General features: G+C 39.9%; 1 protein-coding gene across 2 annotated transcripts in view; it reads right to left on the bottom strand.

Annotated features, from left to right (window-relative positions):
- Window positions 1-922: 922 nt before the first annotated feature.
- Window positions 923-12,244, bottom strand: part of LOC134530892 (phosphoserine phosphatase) — an 85,210-nt gene continuing 73,888 nt past the window's right edge. For both annotated transcript variants that reach the window (XM_063366171.1, XM_063366170.1), the window contains exon 6: window positions 923-1,335. In XM_063366171.1, coding sequence (XP_063222241.1) covers window positions 1,247-1,335 — 89 coding nt within the window. In that variant the 3' untranslated portion in view covers window positions 923-1,246. The remainder of the gene's footprint in view (window positions 1,336-12,244) is intronic.

The following is a 12,244-nucleotide window of genomic DNA, read 5'->3' as shown; positions in this document are numbered from 1 at the left end:
AGACAAAAATGATCAACGCTGAACTAAAATGAAAGACAAAAATGAAAAATGATAAACTCTGAAACATTGACAATGATGCATCCAGCTCAAAACAGAAAAAAGGGAAGGGAAGGGGAGGGGGAAGGGGGGGGGGGGGATGGGGGGGGGAGGTCCAAGGGAAAAAATATTATTAATTAAAAAATATATATTTTGAACAACAGTTTGTGAGGATTAGTTACAAATTTTCTCTAACATCAGGGCCTTGCTCCTTGTTTTATTTATTCTGTCACTTTGGAAAAGGGGAGGGATAGCAGCCCTTTCCTGGATATGCCCATGCCCACTGACCAAGTTCCTAACACACAGGATGATTATTACCACAGTACCCCAGACCTTCAGTGGTCTTAACAATTATTTCTATGAAGCTGTACACACAAAAATCTATGCCTACTAGTTCATTTGATGTATAATAAATACCTAGGCTAAATCAAGACTAGTTATCTGATCTTCTTGAATCATTAAAGAATTCTACTGAAAAAATGTACGAAAAATGTCAGTAAATTTTGACCTGACCCTTTACATATCATTGCAGAAAAAGCTGCAACACAACTCTCTTGTTACAAGGAACTCAGCTAAAAAAGCATTGCAAAATTTCCTTTAATAGAGAGAAAAAAAATATCCGCCCAATGCCAATTGAAAGCAAAGTCAAGTTCTACAAAATTAAAAGTTCAACTTTGTACGAAAAAAAAAAATTACAATAGTTGTAAGTAGAAATTTGATTCACAGTGCATATTTACTAGTCTTATTTTTGAAGTTCATGTCACTACATGTGGCTATTTATTCCATCAAAAAGTATTTTAATATGTTGCTGTGATGCAACGAGAATACACCCCTCAACTTCTGAAGCTAATTACTCCTAATTACTCCTAATTCCTCCACAAAACCATCACAATATTACACAACCTTTATTTAAACAGGTAACAACACATTTACTTTCAACAGTTTAGCTATCCAATGACACAAGACAATTTAACAGAGAAACCATCCCCTACGCCACAACCAAAAAATCCCATCGGTCCTGCCGTTCGCTGGGAAAAGATTCCTGGAGCTGGAGCGTTGGTGGCACGAGTACAGTGACGCTCACAAACAACAAGCAACGGGAGATCAAGAAACAGGGGTTACAAATGCACACTTGCATGCATGTAATACTTGTGTGGCAGGCAGCGTGGCGCCATCAAACCGTGAGTTGTAGAAGTAGCCTCGAGTGTGCTCACAGCGCATCCTGCAGCTCCTTAAAGTTGCTCACGTACCATTTGGCTTTAGCTCGAACTTCTTCACGCACCACGTTCCCGCCATACCCTGCACACAATCACTGACCTCAGCCTGCGCTTCCAACACCTCTTACAAAGGAAGTAGACGGGAAGGCCCTGTGTGTATACACTTTGCAATACAAACTTGCAGCATTACTTGAAAAAAACTACAACTGCCCGAAATGTTAAAAAGTTACAATTTAAATTGTATATAAATAGGAAATAGATTTTTTGGTTTTATTTTTAGGTCAGTTTCGTTTTGAAAACATGAGCTATCAGTGTCACTGTTTTTTTTTCTTCATACATTGTGTTTATTCATAAAAATAGTGTAATAATGAACAAATATATAACTATAATATTTCTTAGCACTTATTTCACCAACACAATCTCATTTTGACAGACTCATGATGCACTTATACAGTATAATCATTAGTAGTCACAATAATTTTTTTGTGGATTCATGGGGTGAAAAAGTATACTTAAAGCACATATACATCTGCTTCACGATGATTGGACTACAGTGCTCTTGACACACCCTTGATGACTATGAGACAATTATAAACAAGGAGAAGAAGCGGTTATCCAAATGTGTGTAGCCCGCCATAGGTTGTAACCTTGTAATAAACCAAAGAGCTCTCTAAACATGCTTGATTATGTACATGCAAGTTGAGTCCAGCCTAAATAGAAACGAATCTGTGAAATAATAGTGGCTCTAATCATTAATAATAATTATGACTAAATCGGGACTATTAAAAAAAAAATAAAAAAATAGGCAAATTTTTGTGTGTTTGAAAAATGTACTAACATCATTAAAAGGTTTTACCAATAAGAGATTCAAGATGAAACAAGGTAATATTAAGTTTTTCCAATCTGTTTAGTTTAAACATTTTGCTACAAAATTTATGCTTAATAAATTACATTTACAATCAATAAATTTACTATTCTAAAAAAAATTGTGGCTTGAGACAAGTTAATTCAAATTGCTGATTATGTTTTAACTTTTGAGTTACATTTTGGTGCTAAATAATGTATTAACTTGCATTCTGGTGTCACATGTTGTATTGATATGCTTTGCAGTGTTATTTTTGGTTTATAACAATGCACCCTATACATAATACTGTCCCTTTTCTATAACGGAATATTGTATATTAGGAACAGGAAATTTTCATAAACCGCAAATCCAGTGGTTCATTTCATGAAAACACTAAATTAAATTCAGTATCGCATCCATAAGCAATGAAATCAGCCACTTGTATTAATCTAAAAGTGAATCTATACTAATATTATAAAGCTGAAGAGTTTGTTTGTTTGAACGCTGTTCGGTAACTTTATATTGTGTATATCTTGACATTTGTTGTTGTTTGAGCTTGGACATATCTAAGTATATTTGGGCTATTTTTCTTGCTGTGTGTGCTGCGTTGCGGAAGAATTTCTCATAGCAAGCTGTGCTCCAGACACCGGAAAAAACAAAAGACAGTCTACTCAAGATGGCCGCCTAAGCACATGTCGGTGCTAGGCGCTGCTTCAATTTTATCGAATAAGTTTGTTGGAAGTTTTCGTTCCCGTTGTCACGGAACATTTTGGTCCTCCGGGCCGGATCGGTCACGCATTTCGTGATAATTACGGCGGGTCGGTTCGGTTACAGTTGTGTTTAGAAGCCATAAACGTCCGCGGCACGTGCGTGTGCGTCTCGGTTTGTGGAAGAAAACTTTGGTGCAGAAACGTAACTGCGTGCTGTTAACAGTCCCCACAGCAGCGTTACGGACATTTGTGAGAAACAATTCTTGATACGTGAAAAAGCGGAACAATAAGCGTTACTCTGTCGGGCGCGTCTTTGTCTTGGTCAGATGCAGTGATCCTTTGTTCTGGTGACGTCATGTGAACGGGTCTCGAGACTCGGTCACCTGCTTGAACTGTTCGGGTCACGATTACCTTTTTTTGGGGGTGCGAGTGAACGAATCGGTTCGTTCGCGACGAACGGGTCACGCGGCACAGTGCGGGAAGCGTGAAAGAGCCCGCGCCGCGTAAGAAAGAAGTTGTTGTTGGTTTGCGGACTTCTAGGTTGCAACGCTGACAGCAAGACAGCTGACAGCTGTCCACTTCAGGTTGACGCGAGCGGAAAATCGTTTGCATAGAGCGTCAGCATAGAGCGTCAACTCTCGCAGATAAGGCTTCTGCTGACCCATCTCAGCACAGGCTACTGGAAGCCACCTGCAGGGACCTGGACCAGATACGGAAGGGTTTTGAGGAGGATCATCTTATAATTGCTACCAGTTCAGGACAAATCGCCGACTTTGACGAAGAGGCCCACAATAAAAGGTTGGATACCTTCGATGATTTGTACTATAAAATAAGATCGATTTCTGATTGTTTCACCAAGCTAACCCTACCCAGCTCAACACATGTTTCATCAACCATTGCTCAGGATTCGCCAAAAGTGCATCTTCCAGCCATCAAACTACCATCATTCAGAGGTGAAATAAAGTCATGGCAAAACTTCTCCAACTTATTTGAGACATTAGTTGCTAAGCAGAAACAACTCACCAATGTGGAGCGACTGTCCTATTTAAAATTGTCTTTGGAGGCAGAGCCCTTGTCTCTAGTACAGTCTCTCCCACTTACAGAGGAGAACTTTGATGTTGCGTGGAAGCTCCTTCAACGGCGATATAATAATAAGAGATTGATTGTTAATCACCATATTGCGGCACTGGTGAGTGCACCATCTGCCACAGGGAATTCTTCCACATTACTGCAGTTATTGTCAGCTATCCAAGAAAACGTGGCTGCCCTTAAGGTGTTGAGCATCTCGGTGAATACGTGGGACCCGTTGCTAGTATATTTATTGGAGAGGAAATTGGATGCAAACCTGAGACGAGACTGGGAGCTGAGCATCACAGATCCAACCCACATACCAACAGTGGAACAATTTATTGTATTTTTGGAAGGTCGACAACGGGTGCTGGAATCCTTAGGGAATGGTCAAAGGCTGAACGCTGGTCAAAAGCCAAGTCAACAACAAACTCAGGCTGCGTCTTGGCGGTCTTATGGTCGTCCTTCTACACAGTCATTTCTGGGTCATTCAGGAGCAAATAAGTCTCAACATTGTATGCTGTGTGAGGGCTCTCACTCCTTATCTCAATGTTCCAAATTTGTGGAAACCTCCCCGACACAGCGATTTGAATTAGCCAAACAGCTGAAGGTTTGCATAAATTGCCTTCGGCAGTTCCATAAGGCAAGAGACTGCTATTCTAAGACCAACTGCAGAACCTGTGGATCACGCCACCATACATTGCTACATTTTGACAATTCCATACCATCCAGCCACACCTTAGACACCAATCAGGAACAAATCACGGAGGCACCCTTGACTGATGACAGTAATGAGCAACTGTCCACCACAACTTTGACCAGTACTGGTCCTTCATCATTTGTGCTATTGGCAACAGCAATTGTGGGTGCTAGGGATATTAGTGGCAACATTCAAAAATGTAGAGTGCTCCTAGACTCTGGTAGTCAAGCAAACTTTAATCACAAGCCAGTGTCTTCAGAGGTTAGGTTTACCTCGACGCAAATGTTCACAGCTGATTCAGGGCCTCTCAGGTGTGTCTGTTACATCCGTGAAAGGAACTGTCTCTTGTCAACTGCAACCTGTTGGTGATGATGCTCAATCGTTCACCATTGACACACTGGTTTTGAACAAAATAAGTGAAAAGTTGCCTAATGCCTATATCGCTTCTGGGCAGTGGAACCATCTCTCAAATCTTAAAAAGGCAGACCCCGACTTTGGAATACCTGGTACAATTGAGATGCTACTGGGAGCTGAGCTTTTCCCTCTTCTGTTAACTGGTGGTCGTATTGAAGGCATCCCTGGCTCGCCAACAGCATTGGATTCCATTTTTGGGTGGTTGGTCATGGGAAAAATTGAATCGAAGTCAGTTTCTCTAGTGTCTGGATTATCGACTTGTCTTCAGGCTTCACTGGTGCCACTGAAAGAGACCATGAAGAAGTTTTGGGAACTGGAAGAAATTCCTCACGTGATTCCTGAAACCCCAGACGAAATTCAGTGTGAAGACATTTTCCGAACTACTCACGAAAGAGGGTCTGGTGGTCGCTATACAGTAACTTTACCATTCAGAACTACGGCCTCGGAACTGGGAGAGTCGAAATCTCAAGCACTTAGGCGGTTGCGGAACTTAGAACAGAGACTTTATCGGCAATCAGAGCTCAAGGTTCAGTATCAAAACTTCATGAAGGATTACATTACAGAAGGCCACATGGAACTAGTGGATGAAGCAGAACACAATGTAAGTCTGGGTTATTACATACCCCATCACTGTGTACTGAAACCTGACAGCACCACCACAAAACTTCGGGTTGTTTTTGATGCTTCGGCAAAAACTTCATCTGGATTGTCCCTAAATGACACGTTGCTATCAGGAAAGAAGTTACAGTGTGACATAAGTAATCTGATTCTTCGTTTGCGACTCCACAAGATTGCATTCACTGCTGACGTTCAGCAAATGTACAGACAAATTTTGCTGGATCCAAAGCACCAGGACTATCACCGAATCCTTTGGCGTTTCAACTTACAGGATCCAATCCAGGAATATCGGCTGAAGACTGTAACATACGGTGTGTCTGCGGCACCGTTCCTTGCCATTCGAACACTTCACCAATTGGCAGAAGATGAGAAATCGAAGTACCCTCCCGCAGCCGGGGTTCTTGTTGCCGACACATACGTGGATGACGTAGTGTCAGGCGCAGATACAGTACAGGAGGCCGTACAATTGCAACACGAACTGGTGGGTCTTCTCAAGTCCGGTGGCTTCAACCTCCGCAAGTTTGCCAGCAACAGTCCAGAGTTTCTTGCCCAATTGCCACCATCTCAACTACAACAACCTATTACTCATTTGTTTGATGCTGATGGGCAGTCAAGTTTGAAGGTACTGGGTCTTCACTGGAATGCTAGGTTAGACCATTTTTCGTACCATGTACACTCTAGGAACAGCAGTTGCACTAAGAGGGGCATTCTGTCCGATGTGGCAAGAATATTCGACCCATTAGGTTGGCTATCGCCTCTGTTGTTATTAGCAAAGTCAATGATACAAGAGATGTGGTTAGAGGGTGTGGATTGGGATGACAACCTGCCTGTCAGGTTAGGAGGGAAGTGGATCCGTTTCAAGGTGGAGCTGTCGTTGTTGGAGGAAGTTACCATACCTAGGGGACCTCTTGTGAGTGCACATGACACATTGCTCGAACTTCATGGTTTCTCTGACAGTTCAGAGTTAGGATATGCTGCTGTAGTCTATCTTCGAGAGGTACCACGTGAGGGTCCAGCGAAAGTGCATCTGCTGATGGGTCGGTCCAAGGTAGCGCCAACCAAAAGGGTTACCTTACCTCGTCTCGAACTTTGTGGAGCGGTATTACTCTCAAAACTTTTGCGTTATATTTTGGATGTTTTTTCATTTTTGAATTTGAAGAACATTTTTGCTTGGACAGATTCAACTGTTACCCTATCTTGGATACGTTCATCATCTCATCGATGGAAATCGTTCGTGGCAAATCGTGTTGGAGAAATCCAAACAAACACTTCACCTGAGTGGTGGCACCATGTTCCTTCAGCAGATAATCCTGCTGACTGCGCCTCCAGAGGTCTCTTGCCCTCCCAGCTGGTCAACCATGTGTTGTGGTGGACAGGCCCACCATGGCTGCGTGAAGAACAAACCACATGGCCACGCCTCAACTGGACGTCGCCTCCCACTAATGCAGAAATGCTCAGGGAACAGCGAAATCAGCCTGCTGAACCCTTTGTCGGCACTCTCACAGTGGGAGATTTGTCGCTACTTCATCGATTTTTATCCCTCACGAAAATCAAACGGATAACCGCCTACTGTTTGCGGTTTATCAAAATTCGCAGTTCTGACAAGGAGAAAAGGAGTGATGCTCTTCAGGTGAGCGAGCTCCAAGCCGCACTCAGGGTGTGGGTCAAAAGGACCCAGTCTGTTGAATTTGCCAGTGAACTCGTTTCTGTGAAAAGGGAACAATGCCCAAGTTCCTTGAAGAAATTAAACCCCTTCGTAGATTCCAATGGAATCCTCAGAGTAGGTGGTAGACTCCAGGCCTCGTGCTTGCCATATAACCAAAAACACCCAATCTTGCTTCCGAAAAGGTGTCGCTTGACGGAACTGATCATCGATCAGCTACATAAGGACTTGCTGCACCCAGGCCCTCAACATTTGCTTGCTGTCCTGCAACAAGACTTTTGGGTCGTGAATGGCAAGGATGCCATTAGGCAACAACTGCGCAAGTGTATGATCTGCTTTCGTGTCAGGCCAAGTCCAGTAGTCCCTAAAATGGGTAACCTGCCTGCTGAACGAATAACACAGGCCAAACCATTCCTGAAAACTGGAGTTGACTATGCTGGGCCATTTACCATCACAATGGCTCGGGCCCGAAAGCCGCGAACATATCGTGCATATATTTGTTTATTTGTTTGTTTTACCACCAAGGCGCTACACCTTGAATTGGTGTCTGATTTATCTACAGATGCTTTTCTAGCTGCATTTCGTAGATTTGTGGCCAGACGTGGCTCTTGCTCAGACATCTTCAGTGACTGTGGAACCAACTTTGTTGGTGCCAACAATCAGTTGAAAGCTTTGCAATCATTCCTTGAGGATAAGACCACCAACGCTGCCATCATTCATGACTTGGGCAACCATGGAATCACCTGGCATTTCAATCCACCTGGGGCACCTCATTTTGGAGGCCTATGGGAGGCCGGAGTGAAGTCCGTCAAGGCTCATTTGAGTAAGGTGATTGGCAGCCAATTACTGACATGAGGAGTTCTATACAGTCCTCACCCAAATCGAGGCAATATTGAATTCACGGCCACTGACACCACTGTCAAATGACCCAAGTGATCTGACAGCACTGACACCAAGTCACTTCCTCACGTTGGGCCCTTCCCAAATCTTACCCGAGGAGGATGTGACCTCGGTGCCTATGAATCGCCTGTCAAGATGGAGTCTGTTGCAGCAAGCCCACCAATGTTTCTGGCAGCGATGGCATAGGGATTATTTGCATCAGCTGCAGGTGCGGGGAAAGTGGACTCAAGTTGGAGTAAATGTGCAACCAGACACACTTGTTCTGGTTCAAGATCCCAACTTGCCTCCACGTCGCTGGAGACTTGGACGAGTTGTGAAAACCTTTCCAGGATCTGATGGAGTGGTCCGTGTAGCCCAACTTCGTACGCTCCAAGGACTGATTACCCGACCTATAACAAAGCTGTGCCCCTTACCCCAAGACTGTTGAAATTGTTCTTTCAAGGTGGGCGGGATGTTCGGTAACTTTATATTGTGTATATCTTGACATTTGTTGTTGTTTGAGCTTGGACATATCTAAGTATATTTGGGCTATTTTTCTTGCTGTGTGTGCTGCGTTGCGGAAGAATTTCTCATAGCAAGCTGTGCTCCAGACACCGGAAAAAACAAAAGACAGTCTACTCAAGATGGCCGCCTAAGCACATGTCGGTGCTAGGCGCTGCTTCAATTTTATCGAATAAGTTTGTTGGAAGTTTTCGTTCCCGTTGTCACGGAACAAACGCGCTAATCTAAGGAACCACTGGTCCGATTTGAAAAATTCTTTCAGTGTTGGATAGTAAATTTATCGAGGAAGGCTATAGGCTATATTATATTATCAATAACATTAGGGATCCTTACTAAAAGTCCAATTTAGAATCAAATGCGTTGGAGGGGGTTAGATATAACATGCAGTACACGAACTATGTGTGTGTTGACGATGCCGCAGGCGCTAGAAGTTAACGACTATTTCATTGCTAGTGCAGTCCTCATCACCATTGAAATTTTGCGGGTACTTTAAATATAAAAAATTGCCCTTTTTTTCAAGTATATATATTTTACAGACTTGAAACTTCACAGTAATGTTCCTTATGTTACGCAGGATGACATTTTCCAAAAATTAGATCCCATGGGTGGTTAAAACCAGGCAACAAGATTTTGCATTGTTCATGCCTTCTGCGTCTCCATGGCAACGGGCATCACGCGGCAGTGGCGTACCCACAAGGAGGGGCATATATAATGAGCGGCGCAAGAGTGATCTGCCTGTAGACTGCTGTAGCGAAGTACGGGTACATCAGTTGTACGTTGTGTGCACAAGTCGGGAAACCATCGGTGCTATTCATTTTCTCTCTGGTACATTATACAGCATTGTAATAAATTTTCACTGAATTTTTTTTATTTACCATTACTGTAAATGGGAGATGTGCCTTAATTTTTTTCCATTAGTATAGCCGTGCGAAGCCGGGTCGGGCAGCTAGTCACTATTATATATGTATAGGAAGACTAAAACATTTTAATGTTTTTAAAACAACAGAATGTTTATTTACATAGAAGCCATCTGTGAAGATGATTAATTAAATCATGATTAATAGGCAGTTTCTTTTTTTTTTCATTGCAAGAAAAAATTTATATGAAACTAAAATCATTGTCCATTACCATAAGTCAAAAAAAACCTTTATAATATAAAAATAAATTTAGTGTAGTTTTAATTGAAAAATAAAAACACCATAGAACTATTGTTTTCTTTTTTTGAAGTTATACTTTAGGCGCGTTATGAAAAAAAGATGAGAGTTTAATTTTAAGATGCGCGTGCATCACTGTAACACAAAATTAACAGGTTGAAGCTGCCCGCTAAACCGCTCAATAAGTCTCGAAAAAAAGCTACCAACAAATAGAAATAGAACCTCTATTAGTCGCGCATGTTGGCACGCTCGTCACTTCTGATCACTGTTTTCATATTTATAATATTTATCCTCATGTTTCTAGTTTCTACATTCACAACACGTGTTTTAGTTTCATATAAGTGTGAATCATATCTGTGCTAATAAATTATATTCAGTTGTGATTTAAATTGAATATTTTGATTAATATTATTTACTATTCGTAAATATTAGTAAAAAAATTGTGCCTTTATACTTTTTCAAGTGCTCCAATATAATTGAGGTTAACTATCCATATGTATTATTTATTGATATAAATTAAAATATTATTATTTAATATAATTAACACTAAATATTATTAAATTATTAATGTTAAATATTTATAATTGGTTATTTAATATTTACAAAATAAAGAAATAAATTTAATAAAATATGTAATTAAAAATTTGTGATAAAAATTAAAATCAAACATCAAATTAAAATATTAATTTTTAATTTTTATTATTAAATTGAATAAATAATAAATATTTATGAATACATGAAAACTTTTTGATAAAAATTAAAAGTGAATATTAAATGAAGAAAATAATAAATATTTAAAAAATAATTAAACTTAAATTAAATTTTTGAATTTATTATTAAATTTATTTATTTTCTCTTAAAATATTAAATAATCAATAATAAATATTTAACATTAAGAATCTTATAATATTTAGTACAAATTGTGTAATATATATTTATTATTCTCTAAATTTTATTTATTTAATTTTTCAAATTTAAACTGAACTTTATTGACTGTGTTGACTATCTTTTTCCAGCCCTTTTATTATTTTATTGTAATTAATTATTTGCATGCAATTAAAAACTATTTTTTAATGATGCCAAAGAAGTATAACTTCTCACACGTGTACATAAGTACACGCACCCATTTTTTTTATATAAAATAAAATAAATTAATGTCAGCTGCATCTCCCACTTGCTGAAAGTGAGTTTGACTCCAAGAATCTAACCCAGTGGGTCGAGCATGGTTCTTTCGGTTGCTACCGTCATAGCGACGATGCGTCGCCGGTATGACGGCTGAGTTGTGACGGCCGCTTGAAAATGCGAGCACGGATCCCATCGTCATATCTCTCCCATCATCGCTATGGCGCCTTACCTACGAAGGCTTGGCAATCGATTATATGCAGAGGTTGGCAGTGAATTTACAGAAAGGAGGTGTTTTATTTGGCAGTTGGTGTATCTGCTAGCAATTTACAGCCAATAGAAAACTACCTACACAAAAACAAGTTTGTGGACATTCATAAAACTTAGGCATGATGTGTCTATCGAATTATATATTTTCCACAACTATATTCAATATTTATATCATTTTTCATTGTACGCCTGTTGGTTTTCTGTAAATATAAGTTTTACAGACTATTTTTGGCCCAGTAAAACACCCGTCACGTCTCAGTCTCAAAATATAATAAAATTATTTTACATAGCAAAGTCTTTTATGATTATTAAATAGTATATAAGAAGGTTAAGGAGTGCATTAGAAACTGTGAAAGTTTGTAATTTTTAATATGAAAATATTATTTAGCGATCTTGTGAAACGTGTTGCCCGTTATTATTAATTTTGTTTTCAATGGTCAGTTTTTATTACTTATGATGAAAAAAAAAATTTAAAAACACTTTTGTGACTCGACGTGAAACATTACAATACTAGACCTGATTTAATCATTATTTGGTAATTTTCGTCACCGTTTAAGTTAATTTGCCGATTTGAAGGCACCAAATCAACTCGGTGTGCTATACGTCCCTTAAAGACTGTTCAAAAAATACTACTACTGTTATATTTAATTACATTATCATTAGACTTGTTTATTATAGCATATTTTCTAGTGCACTGTAAGTTTTATTCACACTAGAGGTGGGTTGTTACAACAATTTTTGGTATCTGTTCCAACCAGTTCCTGAAACAGTAATGTACTGGTTACAAGTAGCTGATACTACTGTATCAGCTACAGCAGTAGCGGTCCCAGGAAGCAACAAGGTATCAGCATTCTCGTTACAGGTTACACATCCTCCGTGCCGTCATCACCAGTGTAAAAAGGTATCAGTTTTCTCTTTCCACGTTCTTCGTAAAAAGGTATCAGTTTTCTCATTCTACATTCTTCGTAGTCGTAAAAAGGTATCAGTTTTCTCATTTTTCATTCTTCGTAGTCTAAAAAAGGTATCG

The sequence above is a fragment of the Bacillus rossius genome, chromosome 3, assembly GCF_032445375.1.
Source record: "Bacillus rossius redtenbacheri isolate Brsri chromosome 3, Brsri_v3, whole genome shotgun sequence".
NCBI classification, from domain to species: Eukaryota; Metazoa; Arthropoda; class Insecta; order Phasmatodea; family Bacillidae; genus Bacillus; species Bacillus rossius.
Note: the sequence above shows the minus strand (reverse complement) of the source record. Positions and strands in the feature narration are given on the sequence as shown.